At 41.8% G+C, this 23,939-nt stretch overlaps 1 protein-coding gene across 11 annotated transcripts in view; it reads right to left on the minus strand.

Annotated features, from left to right (window-relative positions):
- The window catches only part of LOC105468830 (RAB30, member RAS oncogene family), a 94,392-nt gene that overhangs the window by 14,992 nt on the left and 55,461 nt on the right, over positions 1-23,939 (minus strand). For 5 of the 11 annotated variants that reach the window (XM_011719224.3, XM_011719233.3, XM_071075369.1 and 2 more), the window contains exons 2-3: positions 3,593-3,693; positions 144-227 (exon numbers count right to left, since the gene is read on the minus strand). In XM_011719224.3, the coding sequence (XP_011717526.1) occupies positions 144-227; positions 3,593-3,685 (177 nt within the window). In that variant the 5' untranslated portion in view covers positions 3,686-3,693. Of the gene's footprint in view, positions 1-143; positions 228-3,592; positions 3,694-4,787; positions 4,930-5,878; positions 6,559-6,606; positions 6,626-6,896; positions 7,153-8,409; positions 8,493-23,939 lie in introns of those variants that run through there. The other 6 variants (XM_071075367.1, XM_071075368.1, XM_024788813.2 and 3 more) reach the window with 5 other exon arrangements.

Here is a 23,939-nt window from a genome sequence, read left to right on the forward strand (position 1 = left end):
ACTCTGGAAATAAGATGCTATGGCTGAGTGCATTGTTTCAATGTGGGTTTCAATTTGGAGATTTAATAAATGTTATGAAAGCACTACTTCCCCTAACCTCTCACATAGCACATGACAACCTTAGTGAATATTTAACACCTTACCTTTACTTTTTCACCATTAATCTCCACTGTCTTAATCATAAAATCAACTCCAATTGTGGCTCCTTGACCAGGGGGGAAAAGACCCTGAAGAAGAAATAATGGAAAAGAACAGCTAAGCAAATATTTCCATTAAATGAAATTCTTTCTCCTCTCCCCCAGTAACACCCATCACCAGGTCCTTCCTTCAGCTGAGTTGACTGGTAGAAAAGAGAACTCTGGTTACCCTCAAGGGAGCCCTGTGCAACTCTGTATGCATGTCTTAAGGAAAAGAGAAAAGAGGGAGAAAGTGTGAGAGAGAAATGCTGAAACAAGAGGAAAGAGATAGGAGGACAGAGAAAAGGAGATAAGACAGGTGAAGGAGAAAACTGAGAAAGGGCAGGGGAACCTGATTTTAAGAATGAAACAGAAACATCAGACATGAATATAAGATTGAAGGGCATGCAACCACAGGGATGATATCAGAATCGGAAAGGTCAGGGCAAAACAGATAGGTTCTTTCTAAGAGGTAAAATCAAGGGTACTTAAAACTAGTTATCAGTCTTGAGCATGGACAGCCATGGGAGTGGGCAACAATATGAAAAAACAAATAAAAACTCAGCATGAGAAGCAGGAATAAGAGAGTTTTGGGATCTGTCTTTTTGGATCTCCAGAAGCTTCTGAATTTTCCTTTGCCCCAGGGTGATCACTGTTTTCCTCAGTGCAATGTACCATGCATATGTAATTACATGGATCAAAGCCAATGACACTGGGAAGATAATCTAAGAAAATTAAGTCATCAGGGAGACAGTAGGGTAGAAACAGCATTAAACCAGGAGGCAGCAGCCTTAGAATCTCTGTGTAACCTCAAACAAACCACTCACCCTCTCTGGGCCTCAAATTCAATAAGTTTGAGGCTGATGTAAGCCATTTTAAAACAAACAAACAAAATGCTTTACTTCAAACTGGAAACTTAACCAGAAAGATGAGATTTTAACAAAGGCACAAGTATAATTTATGCAATTTACTATTACATAATGTTTCCTATGAGCTTAGGGAGGGAGTTGGGGGTAGCAAGAAATTCTGTCAAGAAAGAACTCTTCACCCAGTTTCTCTTCCCTCTTTACTTATATTCCAGAATTTCCAGAAATTAAAGTAAAATTGACTTTATTAGTTCTGGCAACTATGATGCAGATATCTTTAATTAAGAATTATTTAATTAAAGTTTTAGCTTAAAAGATTGAACTTCAAACCAAAAGAAAATGTTCTACTGCATGTCTGCAAAAGATGTAAATATAAACATTCATAACTTTACTTTCAAATATTGAATCAATTTTCTTCTGTTTTGGTTTGGCTCAGAAACAAAAGCTGCCAAGCTTCAAGTTTATAGCTCCAGATGTTTGCACCTCAACAAATGCCAAAAAGTTAAACAAATTCTTCCCAATGTTTCACCTACCATTTTGTTCCCCAACCCCTGTGCCTAAAAAACAGCTAGATCCAATTCATTTTAACTGTCTGCTAAATAATAAAAACAAACATAATCTTGCCTCTGAAATATGAGTTTATGGTGGAGTTGAGGGGCTGGGAGGGGTAAAATGTAGACACAAAAGACAAATAAGAAAGAAGAAAAATGTGCTTGTTGGCAAAAAATTACTGTTGAAAATGGAGACATTTTCACATCTAATGACAGAGTTTGTGCTTTTAAAGAGAATGGTCTCAGAAGTTAGAATGTATAGGAGGTAGAAATTATCAGGCTTAGAACCTGGAACCCGGGTTCTAATCCTAGCCTTGCCACTCTATCTAATTTCACAATATAAGATCCTAAGCAAGGCATTTAGCCCCTCTAGATCTGACCTTTCATCTATAAAGTGAGACAGGGGGGTTGAACAATGTCCTAAGTGACCTTTCAATACTAAGACAAGGTCAAGGAAACTTTTGATAAAGGGATTGAAAACTTTGCTACATCTCTGTGTCTTATCCTTTTGTCAAAAGCAGAAAATATGACTAATGTTAGGTAGAAGTAAAACCAGTTGGAGTTTCCCATATATCTCCATGGCGGCTGACTGAGCCCAGATGCCTATTAGCTTGCTACTTTTGGTTTCAGCAGGCCACGGCTTAAAAAGCATGGGTTCTATTCACTTATCATGGGAAAACCCCTGACATTGCCAAAGTGACTCTGGCCCCTCTAGCTGTTTGTTATTCAATCTGCCTCTCTCGTTCTCCACAAAACCACAGACTGTCAGAGCTGGAACGGGCCTTGGAGCTCACCCAGCCCCTAATGCGCAACAGGCAGCCCCAGGAAAGGGAGGTAACTTACCCAGGCTCATAGAGCAAGCCAGGGGCAGAACCAGGACTAGGACCCATGTCTCAACTCCCAAGCCAGTGCTCTTTCCACAGCGCCAGGTTATCCTATGCCTTAGATAGGGGGGCAGGTGCCAACTTGCTGAACAAATACTTTATGAAAATTCAAGATATGTATGTAATGGTCCTACGAAGGGTACCATTCATATTTTTAGGGGAAAACACATAAAAAAGGTCAACTTCGGAATGAGTTCTCACTCGTTTCCATATGAAAGCAGTAAATAATCTCCAGCAGTGATTCTCAAAAGGGTAGTCTCAAAGGGAACTTGTACTTAGATCATATGTGATAAGAATGGAATCCAACCCAGAGGGACCATTCAATTCAGTTCAGATAATTCTTCACTATTTTCATGTCGTTCCCACTGAAGAGATTTAGAAAATTGGCCTATTTGCTCCTAAATGAAAATGATTCATTCAAGTTTCCTGGGAGGATTAAAGGGGGCCTAGGCAGAATTTGACTGGTTTAATTTGTATTAGAGTTTTAAAAAATTTAGGTTCAGTTTGATGTCTAGATTCATTTGTTTCCACCTGGGGATTATTAACTAGTAACTTACTTTTATCCAATAATTTAGTTTTGATACTGCACACTGACAGCAAAACCACTTGCCTTTGTCATTAAAGGAAGCAAGAAGAGGCGTGGGAGGGTTGGTGGAGACTCCCAGGGCCATGCTCCCAGGAGGTGGTTTAAAAAATATGTCTCGGATAGATTGTTGGTGCGTGCTACAAAAAGAGCGGAATATGAGCCAAGGAAATAGCTTGTTTTTCCGGAAGGTCCCCTTTGGGAAGACTTATTGTTGGGACCTGAAAATGTTAATTTGAAGATGTGGGGCAGGGACAGTGACATTTCTGTAGTCCTAGATGCACAGAATTATGGGAAAGAATGTTGATTTCTATACAGTGTGGCGCGCTTTTTTAATAATCATTTAATCTTGGGAAAATTGAAAAAAAAAAATCCCTTGTCTAGGCTACAAAGCAGATAGAGCTTTCAAAGGGTGCATCAGGAACCCACAGCTAAGCCCCTGGCATTGAAACTGGTCATCTCTCTCGACAGATTCCCCCAACCCCTCAGGCTAGACTGACAAACCCAACCCTGGGCTTACGAGTTCCCTTACCTGAGTGAATCTTCGGACGAGGCACGTCTTCCCCACACCAGCGTTGCCAATTAAAACAATTTTGAACAGGAAATCATAATCTTCCATACTCATTTACACAGCTGCAAGGCAAACACAGGCAAAAGTGAGAAGGGCCCAGTCAGACTTGCCCACAGAGCTCAAGCTGCACCAGCCTCGTCTCCGGGGGAACAGGTCTGACTCATTTAAAGAGCAATTTAAAGCTCCCCTCTGGTGACCCTGCCAGCGAGACAGAAACACAGGTGTTTGGTCACAGACGGACTTTATTCCTTCTCAGCTACCTCATGCCACAGAGAATAAATGACGCAGATGTCCTTTCACCTGGTAACCTTTATTCCTCCAAGCTATCATGTCACAGTTTCCTCCTGCAATAAATCTGTTTTCTTTCAGCATGAAAAGGAGATGACAAATCCATGTGCAGGCAAGCTGGGGTGCAAAAAAGCAAGGACAATAGAGAGCCCATCCAGAGCTTAAAGGACATTTGTGGAATGTATATGACTGGAAAGAAGTGCTAGTGACGGGGAGACTGAATGAAGGGGAAGGAACTATAAAGGGCCATTTTAGTCTCCTGCTTCTGGAAGTCTTAGGGTCCTACCAATGGTAGTCATAGCCATCTTTCCCCTCTACCTCCTATATGTCTCCTGCCAGCCATGCTGATGCTACAGGGCCTCCCAAAGTGCTTTTCCCAAAGTGCTTTTCCCAAAGTTCACTCCTCTGGGCTTTGGTATGTGCCATTTCTTCTGCCTGGGATGCCCTCCCTTCCACCCATTCTGCCCCTTGAAGTCCTTGAAGGTCCAATGCCAGCATCTCTTTCTCTTTGAATCTTTCACTGATCTTCCCCAAATAAAGCTAAACACTTTCACCACTCCTCTGTCCTAAAACTTCACTTGCTGTATACAATTCTTTGTTCAAATATCTGCCTCATCCTTAAGAGATGGGATTATGCCTTTCAGTTCTATTTCCTAGCCCCTGGACAGAGTTACACTTTGTAAATGTCTATCCTACTGAAATAAAAAATTAGTTAATGGGCATGTTGCTTATGTGTAGGCCTTAGTTTCTCCAACTGCACTAGAAAGACTGTGACTAAAAGGGCATACTAAAAGAATGCTCTGTCTACTTCAGTGGACTGCCGTTAAGATTTTTAAAAACTTACAAAAGAACCTTATACAAAAATTACCCAGGTGTGGTGGCGCGCTCCTGTAATCACAGCTACTCAGGAGGCTGAGGCACAAGAATGGCTTGAACCCAGGAGGCAGAGGTTGCAGTGAGCCGAGATCACACCACCGCCCTCCAGCCTGGGTGACAGAGCAAGACTCTGCCTAAAAAAAAAAAAAACAAAAAACCTTGATACACATAAAGCGCTATCCTGGTAAAAGCAATTGTAATCTACTGGGTGCCTACTACAGTACTACAGGAAATACAGAGAAGAAACAATGTCTGCCCTCAAGACCAACATGAGAAAAGTTAAATAATGAAAAAAAAAAAAAGCTAAATAACAATTTGCGCCAACAGTGGAGCTCTTTTCCTAAGGTGTAGGCAGAACAGACCCAGTAGACTCTGGAGAGACAGGAAATGGGCAATAAGGGAGCTCAGGAGGGGAAAGGTGCTCGGGAGAGTAGGGAAGCCTCAGGGTCACTCCTACCAGCAGACCTGGAGCTCAAATGCCTGTAGCCTTGTAGGGCAGAGAGCAGAGCCCAATTAGCTGAATCTGTCAACTAGCCAGGGGAGAAAATTCCATGTGTGCAAAGATGATGCCTGTGTAGATTTCAATTAATCCTTGGAAAAATAACTGACAACGAAGCCAACATGTAGGTGGCAGCTCATGGGGTTCCATCCCAGTTCACTGGGACTGTGAAGGAAAAACATTTCTCTGTACAAGAATCTGGGTCCATGAGCAGTGGTAGCATTATACTTGGCCCTTTATGTGTATTTCCATTTGTTTCTACAAGTATACGAGGTTTGTATTTACTAACACATTATCTATTTTACAGGTCAGTGAACTAAGGTTAAAGGAAATTAAGAGGGTGGCCTGAAATCATAAAGCTAAGAGCCAGACTTCATGTTCCAAAGGCATATAGTATCGTAAAAAATGGAGCCAGAGAGACCGAGGTTCATACCTGGCTGCCCTGACCTTCTAAATCTGTGCCTTTGGGCAAATGACAATTTTTCAAAACCTCAGCTTCCCCATCAACAAAATGGGGCTAATAACACCTATACCACAGAATTGTGATGCTTGAAAGAACGCATGGGAGCCCCTAAGGACAGTACCTGGCTCTTTGTCACCCAAACTCCTTAAAATGATTCTCAAATTTTCCATGATCTGGTTCCTGCTGTCACTGCCAGCTCTGTCTCCTACCACTCTCCTCATAATCCACATTCTAGGCTCACTGGATTTCCTCAGTTGCTTAAATACCATGGGACTGCCTTTCTCCTCAGACCTTCACATATATTGTTCCGTCTGCATAGAACACAAAACACAACTGAACCTCGCACCCTCCCCCACCACCCCAAGCCTCCTCTAGATCTCAGCTTCAACATGACTTCCTCCAGTCTGCTCCTCTAACCTACGAAGGGCCTGGGCCTCCCCGCTCCAGGCTCCCACAATGCCCTCCTCCTCTCCTGCTGTAAACTCACCATGCTACCTGTAATTAATTATTCACATATCTCACACTCCGGCCCCATCCCTCAGCACTTCAGCCCTACACACGTGTACACTCATGACTGTGAGCAGCATGAGAGCAATGAGGTGTCTGGTTGAGTCCCTAACTGTGAGCAGCATGAGAGCAATGAGGTGTCTGGTAGAGTCCTAACCCCTCCCCATCATCATCATCTCATTCTATATTACTAAGTCATTTAATCCTCAAAACAACCCTATGAGGGGGATGCTATACTATTAGTATCCTAATTTGGTAGAGGGGGCTGCTGAGACACAAGAGAAGTTAAATAAGCAGTCATAAGGTCCCACAGCTGATAACTAGTGGAGCTGAGATTCATACCCAGATAATCTGGCTCTCGCATTCATGTCCTTGAACCACTACCCAAGTGACTTTCACAATGCTGGCTCAGAGCAAAAGCTCAAGAAAGATGGATGAATTACATGATGAAGGACAGGCACTTAATCAATGTGATCGCTCTTTCCTCTTCCCCTCTGGCTTCAAATATAAAACTCTACCACCCTGTAGAAGTTAAACAAGAATCAAAGTCAAACTCCTGATAAACACTCAGGGACATGATATGTAAACTAAAATTCAATAAAGCTATTAGAAAGAAAAATCATAAAACTCACGGAAAGGCACACGGGCAGCAGGAAGGCATGAGGCTCTGTGGACCACAACTCTCTGCTTTCATAAGCCCATAAGAAACAGGAAACACAGGACTGGACTGCATTCTTTTTCTGTGCCTAGATTGTTTGACACACACTCATTTCTACATCTTTGCTGGAGGTCAAAGAACCAAAGCAGGAAATCCAGAGGAGAATGTCAAAAATAAAGACTTTAGAAATAGGACTCTTAAAGAAGGTTCACAGTGCCCCAGTGATGCACCTTTAGAAAAAGAAAGTGAAAAAAAGGCTTTGTCATAGTGAACATTATCTCATGTGGTTACCACCTGGAGCAGGCTACAGAATAAGTTAAGACATTACCTTTTTCTATAAGAAATTAATGCTCTGTTGAATGTGTTTTTGTTTGTTTTGCTTTCTTTTGTTTTTGAGGCAGGATCTTGCTCTGTTGCCTATGCTGGAGTGCAGTAGCACGATCACAGATCAAACGACCCTCCTGCCTCAGCCTCCCAAGTAGCTGGGATTACAGACACAAGCCACTGTGCCCAGCTAATTTTTTAAATTTTTTTGTAGAGACGGGGTCTCACTATGTTGCCCAGGCTTGTCTTGAACTCCTGGCCTCCATCAATCTTTCCACCTCAGCCTTCCAAAGTGCTGGGATTACAGGCATGAGCCACCATGCCAAAATGTTGGATGTTTTTAAAATGGACCTCTGGGTAAAAATTGGTCTTTAATAATGCAGGCTGTCTATGGGTAAAGCTGGACTGTAAACTCCAGGTTATCTGTTGTAGTTACTGTTTTGCTTCTAATGGAAAACACATTACTGAACAAAAGATCACAAGATTATCTGCAAACTTCTACTCTTTGAGGAAGCCCTTCTGTTTGGTACATAAAGTAACAGCCCAGGCATCACCAATCCACATGTGATGAGACAGCATTTCCCCCTGAATAAGGGAAACCCATTCAGAAGCATTTACACCCAGCCCTAAATTGACAACAAAAGTCATGCCTCATCTGGGGAGCAGACATGCCACAAGATATGCTACTAACCAAACACTACTGCCGTATTTTATATTCTATTAATTGTTAACATTGATAACAGCTTAACATTGGTAACATTGATATTCGGTGCTTTTTATGTCTTGGGTACTCTTCTACATGTATTTGCTCATTTAATCCTCATAACTCTATGATGTAAGTACTCCTATTATCCCTAACTTGCAGAAGAGGAAGCTGAGACAGAGATATCATCCTAAAATCACACAGCTAGTTAGTCTCAGGACCAGGATTCAAACCTAGATCCATCTGACCCCAAAGCCTAGTTCTTTCTGCAACAGGATGCTGCTACCCTCTGTCTTGTAATTAACATTGTCTCTCTGTCATGAGAGCTAGAGGCTCAGCTGAATGAGGCCCCAGGCCCTTTGAACTGCAGCGTTCTAGAATCTTCCTGCTCTGGAAGCAACACACCCACACTGATGGAGCCACACACTGAACTTCAGATTACACAAGCGCTGCTCCTCACCTTGCCCTCCAGCCCAGGATTCTTTCAGGACCTGAAGTCACACTTCAGCTGCATCACTCTCACAATTCAGTCATCATTCATCCCTGTAAGTAAGTACCAGGCATAGAGAATATAAACAGGAGCATAGATGAGCAAGCAAAATCCCCAGTATCATCATCACCACAACAGTTGTAAATAAATGGATACATGGATAAGATTCAAACTGGAAAAATAGATGAGCAAGATTAAAAAAATGAATTTTAAAAAGGTACAGGAAATGAAATCTAGTATGAAAAGCTTGAAAAGAAAAACAAAAACCATTCTAAGCAACGTGAATTTGGCAACATTTAAACCATTCTTTAAAAGTGGCCTTTACCAGGCATGGTGGCTCATGCCTGTAACCCTAGCATTTTGGAAGGCTGAGGCAGGAGGATCATTTGAGCCCAGGAGTTCAAGGTTGCAGTGACCCATGATCACACCACTGCATTCCACCCTGAGCAACACAGTGGGACTCTATCAATAAATCAGTGAATAAATGGCCTTTAAAAAAGCCTGTATTCACTGTTGCACACCTGTGCATTTTTCCTCTTTCCCTTTAGGGCTCAATATAACAGATAAAGTCAGAGGCCAGGTCTTCTCCCCAACTTTCTGACACACCTCCAACCCCAGTCCCCTAAAATATTTTGGTGACTTGTCCTTATTCAAAAACTGTGTGTCTCAGGCAGGTCCTTTGGGCCTTGACTTGGTCTGTAAAGGGAGGGGCTGGGTAAACAGGCAACAAGGCCCCTTCCCATGGCAGCAAGTGTGGTTACTCTTTCATACCAAAGAGGCAGCGTAGGCAATGAAGCCAGAGGGCCTGGGTCTGTTAAAGAGCACTGTGTAGTTTCCTTATCCACAAAATGGGGATGATATTAGAACCTATACCACTGAGTTGCGTGACAGGCAAATAAGATAATATATGGACAGGTACTCCTTTCAAAAATATATAAATAGTTTTTCCCAGCATTCTGACAAAAATCATACATACTGATTGCAGAAAATACAGACAAGCAAAAAGGAAAAGAAAATTACCTATCATCTCCTTCCCTACCCAGACCTTCTCCGGGAAATAATTAGTTAGCATTCTGGTATACATCCTTCTAGTCTTTTTCTTTTTTCTTTTTAGACAGAATTTCACTCCTATTGCCCAGGCTGGAGTGCAATGGCGCGATCTCGGCTCACTGCAACCTCTGCCTCCTGGGTTCAAGTGATTCTCCTACCTCAGCCTCCCCAGTAGCAGGGATTACAGGCATGCGCCACCACGCCTGGCTAATTTGTATTTTTAGTAGAGACAGGGTTTCTCCATGTTGGTCATACTGGTCTTGAACTCCCAACCTCAGGTGATCCGCCCACCTCAGCCTCCCAAAGTGCTGGGATTATAGGCGTGAGCTACTGCACCTGGCTCTAGTCTTTTTCTTTATATATACTCATGTCTATGTGTATATTTTATTACAAATTTATTAATTTAAAAAACAAAAACATCATAGAATTATATAAATTTTTTTCGATAAAATGGTATTTTCCCAAAACCCAAAATCAGAACTCATGGTCTGCAAATAGAACCGATTGCCAGAGACCCTCAAAATTCATTCAACGTTTGGTCATATGACCCTAGATACTCAGTAAGTGGGGGGTGTAGAGGATAGCTTCACAGTAACACAACTCTGAGAAATACTAACTATTATCACCCAATCTTGGAGGTTTAAAATGTTCTGAAACTTCCCATAATGAAGGCTAGTTAACTTCATTTAATCCAGGATTTACCAAACATGATTTTAGCTGAGAATTCTTTTCTCATATAAAACATCTTTTTTTTTTTTTTTTTTGAGACGGAGTCTCGCTCTGTCGCCCAGGCTGGAGTGCAGTGGCCCGATCTCCCTCACTGCAAGCTCTGCCTCCTGGGTTCACGTCATTCTCCTGCCTCAGCTAGGGCGCCCGCTACCGCGCCCAGCTAATTTTTTGTATTTTTAGTAGAGACGGGGTTTCACCGTGTTAGCCAGGATAGTCTGGATCTCCTGACCTTGTGATCCGCCCACCTCGGCCTCCCAAAGTGCTGGGATTACAGGCGTGAGCCACCCAGCCGGGCATAAAACACCTTTTATATATGCCTTGCTACTAGGGCTCCATGAAACAGTGTAGTAAACACTATTATATTTTATAGCATTTGAAATAAGAGCTGCCCAGGTAGGGTTGCCAGACACAGTTAAAAAAAAAAAAATAATAAGAAATCCAGGTCATGTCACCCTGACCATGTCAAATTTCAGTTTCAGATGGTCAGATGGCAACAAATACATTTTAATATAAATTTGTTCCAAATATTGCATGAGACATATTTTAAAGTTTGTTGTTTATCTGAACTTCAAAATGAACTGGACATCCTATCTCAGTACTCAGATCGCAGTAGAAATAGAGGCCCTAGGCATAACACCATGCTTGCCCAGAAGCTATGGAGGGTGATGGGCAGGGCATGAGAAACAAGATATCCCTGATAAATCCAAAACAGCCAGAGGAATAAAAAAGGGCAAGTAAAATTTCAAGAAGGCATCATAGGGGTTCTTTAGAATCTGGGCCAGACTCTGGAGGGTGGGTTCAGACGGGCACAGAGGGCTCAGCAGGTGAGTCTCACCCTCTTTGATGATCCCAGAGCACTGTGGACCTTCCTCCAAGTATGTCCCCACGTGTGCGTCTGGCCCGTGGAAGGAGCCATGCTATATGTGTCTCTCACCCTTACTATCCTTAAGGACAAGGACTGTACCTCAACAAGACACCTGTCTCTTCTTATCCCACTGTTGTGTTCAGTAAGTGTACGTTGAATTGAAAGCCTTTGATCCATCTTTCCACCTAACAAGGTTCTGTCCCTGGAAGCTCATTATTGCTTAATCACTAGGAGGCAATTACTAACTATTACTATAATCAACTGCTGCAAGCTCACTTGCTTTACATCAGCTGCTAATTTCATGTTATTGCAAGTTAATTATTCTCCTTGGCCACAAATGTCAAATACCCACCTGTGCTGTGGCTGCTCCTTATTCACCAGACTGTAAACTCCAGCATTTTTACATGGCCCTTTATAGTTTACAAAATTCTTTCACAGACATTATCTAATCTGGACCTCCCAACAACTTCAAGAGAAAGCTCTCATCATTTTGCAAATGAGGAAACTGAGGGTTTAGGTGATGAAGTTACTGACTTACTCTGACACACTAGTGAGTCACAAGGTGGCCTCGGTATCCTGGCCATCTAGAATTTCTCCTCTGCCCGAACATACTATGTGTTCCCAGGTTCCTGGCCATTTGGACCATGATTTGAACACACTGTGTGCTAGGAATGGTGCTAAATGTTTTCCACATGTAATCTTATTTAATCTTTTCAGTAGTCCATCAAATGGGTGTTACTATTCCCATTATACAGATAAAAAAATTGAGGTTCAGAGAGATTAATTAGTTCAAAAATCAAACAGCTAATGAGTAAAAGTGACTGGATTCAAAACCCAGGTCTTTCTGGAAAAAAATTAAGTTGGAGGTCTGTCTCACTCCTTATACTAAAATAAATTCTGGACAGATTCAAAGTTTGGATCTAAAAAACCGAAGGCATAAAAGTACTAGAAGAAAACATTATACACACACACACACACACACACACACACACACATAAAATCTTAAAGTAGAGAAGGCTTTTTAAGAATTACTCAAAATCAAGGCTATAAAGTAAAAAGACTGACAAATTTCATTAAATGTTTCAAAATTCTAAATGGCAAAACAGTAAAAATGAAGAACTGACTAAATATCTGCAATATATATTATTGAGGTCTAACTGATTACATGCATAGAAAGTTCCTATAAAATGAATATGAAAAATTCAATAACCCCCTAGAAAAAACAGGCTAAGGACATGAGCAGATAATTCACAAGAAAGGAATAAAAATAGCACTTACATTTTTTTTAACTGATCAAATTTACTCACAAAAGTAAATTCAAACTATAGTAAATTTATAATTATAAATTATAATTTTAACTATATATAGTTATAACAAGAGGCCATTCATCTCAGATTGGCCAAGTTTATCCTGTACTGGTGACAGTATAGAGAAATGGGGCACTTGTATACTACTGGTGGGAGGTAAATCAATGCAACCTCTATGGAGAGCACTATTGATTTAAAGCTAAAAACGCTATTACAAACCCTCTGACCCAGCAATTGCACTTCTAGGAATCTATCACATTTATACTCACAAAGGCACATGTAGTGGGATATTTATTACAACAGTATTTGGAATAGCAATGACAAAAACAACCTAAAAGTCCATCAGCAGAAAATGGTTATATAGATTAAGGTAGCCATACAACAATGGACCACCACACAGCCTGCTATGGATATCTGCAAGATATATTAAATGAAAGAAGCAAGGCAAAGAATGGTGTGTTTATAGTATGAAGAAATGGTGGGGGCATGTGAGTCTCTATCTGTATAGGCACAAGATATTTTTGGAATGATACAAAAAAACTGGCAACAGTAGTTGCCCCTGGGGAGGCTATAATATTTAGCTCTTTCTAGGAAAGAAGATAACCTCCAACTCTTAAAATATACTCTGCCCTTTTATTCAGTCTATAGTAGTGATTCAAAAGAAAGAAAGTTTTCCTAATACAGGGAGAGGCCCTTTTTTTTAAAAAAAGATCTATTTAGGGTGCTCTGTTTCAATCTTTCTGTCTTTCTCTTTGTCTGCCTAGCTGCACCCCTTCATGGGACAGAGACCCCAAGAAGGAATGTCCCACCCAGACTCTGGAGTTGCTTTTCCAGTTCACCGTGTGTATTACTGCCTTCTCTAAACCATGTCTCAGCACAGTGAGTCTCTACAAGGAGGATTCATTCTTTCACACTGACTTCCCTCAAAACCAAGTATCCACAGTATGGCAGCCAAAACCAATGGATCAAACAATAGCTTGAGTGTGTCATGAATAAAAACAAAACTCTCACACATTCATACAGCTTAGAAATTACTCTCACTTCACTCTGACACAGAACATTTCTGAGGAAGCAGAAGGAGCTCATCTTTTTCTCCCCATTGTACAGAGATGAGATTTGAAACCAAGATAGTGACTTTACTCAGGCCACGCAGCTTGTAAGCAACAGAGCCAGAAGAGCAAACACAGGTCCGCTGACTCCAAATCAGAGCTGCTGCCAGGACAAATAAGATCTGCAAATATAAATCCCTATTGGGCAAGGCCACAGACAAAACCATCAGGGGGGCTGGCATGAACACATGCCATGGTGTGGGGGTGGAGTTAGGAGGAAGGAACTCAGAAGCAGCCCTTGGAATACTTTTTAAGATATGCAAAAAGTAAAAATGAAAATGAAAAATAAAGCAGGCCTGAGACCTCCACAATACTATTTTCAAAAATCAAGACAATCAAATATTCGATTTTATTCTTTGTATATTATGTTTGATATTTTCCTCATTCCTAGAAATACAAAACAGATTTGGGATTCCAAACATGAGAATGATTCCACAAAGCAGCATTTTGTCAGCATTAACCCAAGCAAACACCTGAATTATCTTCCGGTGCTCTTTCTGCCATAGTGAGAAGCTGGCCATAGGGAGCATCCCTGCACTAAGCACAGATTTGGTTTTCCACAGATGGGTGAGAGCAGAAGGGAGGAGGCCACCGCTTAGGACCCACTCAGTTAACTCCCCAGGCGGGGCTAATTTGTTTTGTACCACAGCACCTGGGAGCAGGTGTTTGACAAAGAGGCTCAGATGTGCCTGGAAATGCTCCTGCTTTGTTTCCTGGGGGAAGAAAAAGGATACCCCTCCCACTCATCAACTCCTTTCCAAGTTGGAGAACTTCTGTCTGCAAAACATGTTTGTTAAACGGCCCTAAAAAAGGACCTTGCAGACCCAACTCGCTGTTTCTGTCTTCTGCACAAGCAGGTGGGGCTCCCTCTGTTGTCCTCCAACAATAAACAATACCACTGCAAAGAGCTCTGAGCTTTGCCCCATTGCCCTCCCAGTTGTATTCTCTAAATCAGGGACCGTGTCTAATCTTTCCTCTGCAGAAGCTTCCCTGCGCCTGCTTGGCTGGACAGGAAGAACCTTCTTATCGGCTTATTCAGTCTCCTCCCCCCCGGCTGAACACACAAAGCAGCCTGGCCAGGCAGCCAGAGGTCAGAGCCATGGCTCAGAACTGGGCTCAAGTCTTTCCCCCGATGGTCCTCTGCCCTGGTGATCAGAGGCGTACCAGGAACAGAGATGTCTTCTCCCCGATGGAAGACTGTCATACCAGGCTGGACCCCTCCCTCAGCTGTTCAGACTCCCTCCTCACTGGAAGCAGGAGAAAAAGTGATAGGGAAGCAAGTGTCCACATACTCAGCAACCCGAATAGATGAAGACAAAAAAAGAACTCTCCCAAGTTTGTCTCTCAAGTTTGTGACAGGTCCTGTGTCAAGCAGAAGAATGACTACTTGTCTAGAGCTTTACACACAGCAGACCATTATTGCATCCTTGAATCAGCCCCATTGAGCAGAATTTCTTACATACTGTCACTATCAATATGTTTTTACATCTATAGAGCACTTTTAGTTTCCTAAGTGTTTTCCAGTGCATTATCTTGGCAAATTCCTGCATCATGGCCAATTCTTATGCAGAAGATAGAGTACAAATTTTCCGTCAACAGGGACGGACACACACACACGCACACACACACGCACACACACAGCATACCATAACCACCTATCTGTCACCAAGGTCTGCTTGGATACACCCCTGCTTAACCCCTGTCCCTACTGCACCAACATGGCTCAGGGCCTCGTCCAGCTCTCCCCCATCCAGCCTCCTGTGGACTTCTAACCAGGTTCCCTGCGGCCAGTCTACGAAGTGTTTTCCCAAAAGTGCCAACTAATTATCAGCCTTGAGGATGCAGTTAAACTCCTTAGGTAGGTTGGTGTAACAAGGCTTTTCATAATCTGGCCGAAATTCACCTCTCTTCAATTCCCATATACCTTAGACTCCATCACGTAACAATGAACTCTGGGCTCCTTAAACTTGAATTCAACAAGTATTTATTAAAGAAACGGCCAAAAAGCAGGAACCTTTTTTTTTTTTTTTTTTTTTTGAGCAGAGTTTCTTGTCATCCAGGCTGAAGTGCAATGGCGAGATCCCAGCTCACTGCAACCTCCACCTCCCAGGTTCAAGCAATTCTCCTGTCCCAGCCTCCCGAGTAGCTGGGATTACAGGCACCCACCACCATGCCCGGCTAATTTTTGTATTTTTAGCACAGACAGTTTCACCATGTTGGTCAGGCTGTTCTCAAACTTCTGACCTCAGGCAATCCGCCCGCCTCGGCCTCCCAAAGTGCTGGAATTACAGGCCTGAGCCACCACGCTCCGCCAAAAACGGGGAAATTTTTAAGCCAAAATAAGTAGTCTCTTTCAAAGAGTTCTAGATTTCAAAAAGTCTATGAAATCAATAATTCTGTAACCATGCTGCAGGGTACAGTTTGAGGGCTGGGTGGAAGATGTGGATGTGTGAAACTTACCAACAGATGGAACATGAGGGAAATCCTAAAGAAAATATAAATTCTGGGATTTTAATCCCAGGAACAACATGCCCAGGGATCCAAAAACACCAAAAATAAACAAACAAACAAACAAACAAATAAATAAATAAATACAAAGAACAAAAGACTAGAGAGGTCCAAACTTATTTCAAGATAAACAGATAAATAAATGGCCACTGGTGTTAACTTATTGAAGGCAGGAATGGCATCCAAACATTAACAGGTGAAGTAGAAAGAGGCACAACTTTCCTCAATAGCAACTTTTCAGTACTCATCAATACTCATCAAAAGCCTTTCAATACTCATCAAAAGTCTTCACAAGGTCCACACACTTCAACCCAGCAAGAGGAAAATTCTGCTTCTGGGAATTTTCCTACAGAATGCTTCCTAAATGTGCACAAAGATTTACTTATTTACTTCCTTTTACTTTTTGTAGAGATGTGTTCTCACTATGTTGTCCAGGCTGGTCTCGAACTCCTGCTCTCAAGTGATCCTCCTACCTTGGACTTTCAAAGTGCTGGGATTATAGGTTTGGGCCACCACATCTGGCCAAGAGGACCCCCAAGATGGAGGGAGAAGTAAAACCTCTATACAGCAATAGAGAAGGGCTAATAGAGAAGCCACATGATACAACATTATGAAATAAATATTTGGACTGGGTGTGGTGGCTTGTGCCTATTATCCCAGTGCTTTGGGATGGCAAGAAGGAAGGATCACTTGAGGCCAGGAGTTTGAGACCAGCCTAGGCAACATAGCAAGACCCAACCTCTAGAAGAAATTTAAAAATTAGCCAGGTGTGGTGTCATATGATGTTCCTAGCTACTCAGGAGGCTGATGTGGGAAGATCTCTTGAGCCTAGAAGTTAGGCATTACAGTGAACTGTGATCATGCCATTGCACTCCAGACAGAGTGAAATCCTGTCTCTAAAAAACAAAAACAAAAATAAATAAATACTTAGAAGGAAATATATTTTTAAAATTCTTACCTGTGGGTGGTGAGATTATGAATAGCTTCTTTCCTTTTTTAAAATATTTATATCTTTTCCAATGCACATTATTAAAATATCTTAGGGGCTCAATAGTGGGGAGGGAAACATGGGACAGGTACACATATATGAAGCCAGTGACCATCCACATTCAATGGGCTCTTTTAGAAGGCAGGGTCTTACTTGGCACATACCAAAAGCCATAAAAGAATTCAAACCTTTCATGCAGTTAGTTCACTGCTAAGAATTCATGTTAGGGAAATAACTGAATGAACCCAAAATGCCAAATGAACAAAAATATTCATTACCTCTTATCTAAAAGAGTGAAGAACTAGAAACAACCAAAATGTCCAAAGGAAAGTTCCATATAGAACATCAACACCATGGAATGCAAGGCAGCCATTAGAAATGCCAATTATGAAAACTATGTAGAAAAATGAAATAGTGTTGACAATAGGCTGTAAAATGAAAAGAATTCACAAAGCTGCATTTGTCAGGACTGCAGCTATGAAAAATACGCATGTATATCAACAAGAGCATTTCAAAAGTAAAAATGTGTTATGCTAGAATTATGAGATTACAGAGAGCTTTTATTTTTGAAGTCTGTTATTTTTTAAAAAACAAGTTGTTAACATTTTGCATGTACCATAGACACATTTTCAGAACTTTGGAAACACAGAAAAGGGAAAAATGAAATTGCCAATACGAATGCAATCACTGTCAGCATTTTGATGTGTTTCTCCTAGTATCTTTTTCCTATGTACCGGCTGGTTTTGTTTTGTTTTGATCGTTGTGGTAATCGTATCAACAATTCTTTAAAGCAGTTACAAAATCATTTCAATTTTGAGAAACCAGAGAACTTAATATAAATCTTGTACTATAACATAGTGGCGGCTATCAAGAGACCTCATATAATGTCAGTTTGTAAGTAATAAAACAGAATATTGTACCACTATGACAAAATAGATGGACCAATCAAGGTTCCTAACACCTGTAGATGACTTTTAGGCCTATTTCAGTAGCCATAAGCCAAGAGCATGGCGAGTACTGTGTATTAAAGCTGGAGAGTGCATAACCTAGTTGGAATTAGAAAGGCGTTTAACAGACTGAAAACAAAAAGATACAATGAGGTACTAAGTTTTCAGATCAGAAGAAAGCTGAAGGAAACCAATTCAATTGGTCATTAGGTCCAGAATATTTAACTTCCTTTACATTTCTCATACCTTTACTCTCCTGGCCTCCTGCCCTTCCCTTCACCAAGGCCAGACTCTGGTAGCTGGGCAGCAGCTGCTGTGTTCTGCTTGTTTTCCCTGCCTTCCTTCTGCCTCCCCACATGCAGGCTGTCCTTCTTCCATTCTGCTGCCAAATGCAATGCAGACCATCACAGGCCTAATGCGCACCCATATCACTTTGGACTAGAGAGAGAAACAAGGGCAGGGAAAAACACTAAGCAATGCACAGGCTTGGCCATGCACTAAATGAAGGGAGGCTCAGTCTGTTGTCACCACTGAGGGGCTCAGTTTCTGCAGGAGTGTGATGCTTTTGTGCTTCTCAAACAACAGGGTCCCTCAACACAAACTGATGATTCATCTATTATATGCAGGTCTTCCAAAGACTCTGCCCTCTGTCCTAAGGATAGAGGAAAAAAGCTGCTGTGTTGGACTGTCTAAGATGTGGTATGCCACCACTAGCATAACAAACCTCACTCAGAGGCAAGAAGAAATAGAACTTGGCATTTTTTGCCTTCAATGCTTTTAGAAATGAACACTTGTACAAGATGTAATGCGACTCCACTGCAGTCTCTCCAAAGAACTAATCTAATCATGTCATTCCCACACTTAAAACTCTTCCAGGGCTCTGGCTGCCCCCACAAAGTTGTCCGTAAGAAGTAGTACAGTGCCCTGGTTAAGAGGGCAAACTTTGGAGCCACACTGCCTGAGTCTGAATCCTCAGAATGCTCTTTCTGAATGCTCTGAATGCTCTTGATGAGTTGGGTGACCTTGGGCAAGTTCCTTGTCCTCTCGGTGCCTATATTTATTTATTATTATTTTTAAGAACAAATAAAATACCTATCTTATGTGTATTTATTTACAAATAGGGATAATAACAGTATTTACCTTATAGGACTGTTGTGCAGATTAAAGGAATTAATACAATAAAGTACAAAGAAGAGGGCCTGGCAAAGAGGAAGTGCTCAATAAATGTTAGGTGCTGCTACTGTTATTGTTACTGTTGGCGAAAGTTCAAATTCTCCCGCAGGGCATGCAGAGCCCTCCACAGCCCAACACCACGTATCTTTCAGACTTTGCTTCTCATAACCTGTTACCACTATGACTACTGTTACGATCACACAGTCTTGCCAAGTTCCCAGAGCATGGGCCCCTAGACACCTTTACTCACAGGGCTCATCTCTCTTTACTGGGTGGTAAACAACCAATTATCTCTCAAACCGTACCCACCCTCCCTGTAAACTGGTCACTCTCTACTTTGTGCCTCCTCTATGTTCTGCAGACTTTCTCCATAAATAATTTTTTTTAAATTTTTTTTTAAATTTTTTTTTTTTTTTTTAGACGGAGTCTCGCTCTGTCGCCCAGGCTGGAGTGCAGTGGCCAGATCTCAGCTCATTGCAAGCTCCGCCTCCCGGGTTCATGCCATTCTCCTGCCTTAGCCTCCCAAGTAGCTAGGACTACAGGTGCCCGCCACCTCGCCCGGCTAGTTTTTTGTATTTTTTAGTAGAGACGGGGTTTCACCGTGTTAACCAGGATGGTCTCGATCTCCTGACCTCGTGATCCACCCGTCTCAGCCTCCCAAAGTGCTGGGATTACAGGCTTGAGCCATCGTGCCCGGCCTATTTTTTAATTTTTATTTTTATTGTTTTGAGACAGAGTCTCACTCTGTTGCCCAGGCTGGAGTGCAATGGTGTGACTTTGGCTCACTGCAACCTCCGCCTCGTGGGTTCAAGAAATTCTCCTGCCTCAGCCTCCCTAGTAGTTGGGATTACAGGCATGTACCACCACGCCTGGCTAATTTTTGTATTTTTAGTAGAGACAGGGGTTTTGCCATGTTGGCCAGGCTGGTCTCAAACTCCTGACCTCAAGTGATCCGCCTGCCTCAGCCTCCCAAAGTGCTGGAATTACAGGCATGAGACACTGCGCCTGGCCAGACACTTTATTATTCTTGTTGGTTTATGTATCCTGTTTCCTCCACTAGGCCTTAAGGACAGAGGCTCCTGCAAATTCCTATCTGTATTCTCATTGCCTGACATTTCAGTAGACTAAATATTAAATAAATGCAAAAGAAAAACTGATCAGTACACACAAAAGCTGAGAGTGCTTTTCAGAGAAACTAAACACTAGGATGAGGAAATCAAACCACAAAGCACTTTGATCTTAAGGAGAGTTAATTGGCAAAGATCATATAACCAAAGAGAAGAAAACTATAATTTCCCAAGAGAAAGTCAAACCTTGCTACAATGCAGTGTCCCTGTGTGTGTTGGGGGACCTAAAGTGCAGGTCAATTAATTATAAAATACTGCAGGTGATCCAGACTGCAGGAAATAAAGAAAGAGAACTAACCTTTGTCAAACGTCTACAATAAGGCAGATACTTAGAAAATAATACTTTCTATAAACACAATGTGCTAGACACAGACCTGTCCACTTTACCTGTTTATCAAATTAGATAATTCAAGTCCTCAACAACTCTGAGACTTGGCCTTTCTATTTTACAGGAGAGAAAAACATTCACTCATTTCATACATTTGTCCTGAGCATCTACTATGCGCAAGTCACATATCCAGAAGCAGGGGATACCATGATGAACAAGAAGACAAGGTCCCCCTCTCATACAGCATAATAATAGAGCAATGAATGAATGAATGGAAAAATAAGCATATACATAAATAAACAAGAAAAGTACCAGACAGTGATAAGTGCTAGTAGAGAATTAAAATAGGAGGAAAAGACTGGATAGCTGTCACAGAAGTTCTCTCTGAAGTGGGTATATTTAAGATGAGAATTGATAAGAAAGAGCCAGGCCAGGCTTGGTGGTTCACATCTGTAATCCCAGCACTCTGGGAGGCTGAGGCAGGAGGATCACTTAAGCCCAGGAGTTTAAGACCAGACTGGACAACACGGTGAGACCTCATCTCTACAAAAAATTAAAAAATTAGCTGGATGTGGTGGTACACACCTGTAGTCCCAGCTACTCAGGAGGCTGAGGCAGAGGGGTCCCCTGTGCCCAGGAGGTCAAGGCTGCAGTGAGCTTTGATGATGCCAGTGTACTCCAACCAAGGCAACAGACCAAGACCTCTTTCCTCTTGAAAGGAAAGAGAGAGCGAGGGAGAGAAAGAAAAGGAAAGGAAAGGAAGAAAAGAAAGAGGAAGGAAGGAAGGGGTGAGTCAAGCACATGAAGAATGGAAGAAGTACATTTCAGGCATAGAGATCATCAAGTACAGGGGCCCTATGTGACAATGAGCTTGGCATGTTCAAGGAACTGAAAGAAGGGACACTGAGGCTGAGCACATGGTCAACAAGAAGAGAACTGGGAGACTGCCGTGGGACAGGTCACATAGAGCTTGGAAAGCCAGGGCAAGGAGTTTGGATTTCATTCTGAGTTCAACGTAAGGCCACGTAGAGGCTTTTAAGAAATGTGACACAAACCAATTGTCATTTTTAAAATTTTTTCTAGGCTCTGTATTATGGTGTGGACACCAGTAGAAACAAACAGACAGTTAGGAGGCAACGCAAATAGTCTAGGTGAGAGATCATATGGCTTGGACCAGGGTGTTAGTAGTGGAGACAGAGAGAAGGGTATAAATTTTGGAGTGTTTTTGAAGATAGAGAAGATAGAACTTGGTAAAGGATTGGCAAGAGGATGGGAAAGAAAGAAAGAAATCAAAAGTAATACCTAGATATTTGACTTGCGCACATGGGGGGATAATGGCACCACTTTGTGAAGTTGGGAAGACTGGGAAAACAGCGACTTTGGAGTGGAGCTGAATCAAGAGTCCTCTTTTGGCCATGTTAAATTTGAAAGGACTCTTAGACATCTATGTGGACATGAATCTGAAGTTCCAGAGAGAGAGTTTGAGACTAAAGATACAAACTTAACAGTCACTAGCAAATGGATGTTATTTAAAGCCATTGAATCATCAGAGGATATCTATGGAGACTGGATAAATAGAGAAGAGGGCCATTTCAGAACCTGGGCATATCACCATTTAGAGATTGAGGGAAGAAGGTGACTAAAGAAAGCTTAGAGAGGTAGGAAGAGAATCAAGAAGTAGAGTGTCAAAGAAAATGGTGATCAGTCTTGTCAAATGCTGTTAAGAGAATAACTAAGGTTAAAACAAAGACAAGCGCTGGGCATGGTAGCTCATGCCTGTAATCTCAACACTTTGGGAGAATGAGGCAGGCAGATCCCATGAGACCAGCAGTTTGAGACTAGAAAGGGCAACATGATGAAACCCTATCTCTAAAAAAAATACAAAAATTAGCTGGGCATGTTGGCGCATGCTACTAGTCCCAGCTACTAGAGAGGGTGAAGTGGGAATATCATCTGAGCCTGGGAAGTAGAGGGTGCAGTGAGCTGAGATAGTGCTGGTGCACTCCAGCCTGGGCAACAGGAGTGAGACCCTGTATCAAAATAATAATAATAATGTAACAAAGAGATTTTTATTTCCTTTTTAACTTTTTTTTATTTAAATACTTTTTGGGGAACAGGTGGTTTTTTATTACATGGCTAAGTTCTTTAGTGATAATTTCTGAGATTTTGGTGCACCAGTCACCCAGGCAGTGTACACTGTACCCAATGTGTAGTCTTTTATCCCTCACCTCCCTCCCACCTTTCCCTCCAAGTCCCCAAAGTCCATGTCATTTTTATGCCTTTACATCCTCATAGCTTAGCTCCCACTTATAAGTGAGAACATACGATATTTAATTTTCCATTCCTGAGTTATTTCACTTAGAATAATGATCTCCAACTCCATGCAGCTTGCTGCAAATGCCATTATTTCATTGCTTTTTATGACTGAGTTATATATCATGGTGTCTATATACCACATTTTCTTTATCTGCTCATTTGTTGATGGGCATTTAAGCTGGTTCCATATTTTTTCAATTGTGAATTGTGCTGCTATAAACACGTGTGTGCAAGTGTCTTTTTCATATAATGACTCCTTTTACTCTGGGTAGATACCCAGTAGTGGGATTGCTGGATCAAATGGTAGTTCTACTTTTAGTTCTTTAAGGAATCTCCATACAGTTTTCCACAGTGGTTGTACTAGTTTACATTCTCACCAGCAGTGTAGAAGTGTTTCATTTTCCATTGGGCGTGGTGGCTCACATCTGTAATCCCAGAACTTTGGGAGGCTGAGGCAGGTGGATCACAAGGTCAGGAGATCGAGACCATCCTGGCCAACATGGTGAAACCCCATCTCTACTAAAAATACAAAAATTAGCTGGGCATGGTGGCACGCGCCTGCAGTCTCAGCTACTTGGGAGGCTGAGACAGGAGAATCGCTTGAACCCGGGAGGCGGAGGTTGCAGTGAGCCAAGATTGCACCACTGCACTCTAGCCTGGCAGCAGAGCAAGACTCCATCTCAAAAAAAATAAATAAATAAAGTGGTTCCTTTTCACCACATCTGCACCAACATCTATTATTTTTTGATTTTTCAATTATGGCCATTCTTACGGGAGTAAGGTGGTATCTCATTGTGGTTTTAATTTGCATTTCTCTGATAATTACTGATGTTGAGCATTTTTTCATGTTTACTGACCATTTGTATATCTTCTTTTGAGAACTGTCTATTCATGTACTTTGACCACTTTTTGATAAGATTGTTTTTTTCTTGCTGATTTGTTTGAGTTCCTTGTAGATTCTGGATATTAGTCCTTTGTCAGATGCGTAGTTTGTGAATATTTTCTCCCACTCTGTGGGTTGTTTGTTTACTCTGCTGATTATTTCTTTCACTG

Source organism: Macaca nemestrina, chromosome 12 (assembly GCF_043159975.1).
Source record: "Macaca nemestrina isolate mMacNem1 chromosome 12, mMacNem.hap1, whole genome shotgun sequence".
Taxonomy (NCBI): Eukaryota; Metazoa; Chordata; class Mammalia; order Primates; family Cercopithecidae; genus Macaca; species Macaca nemestrina.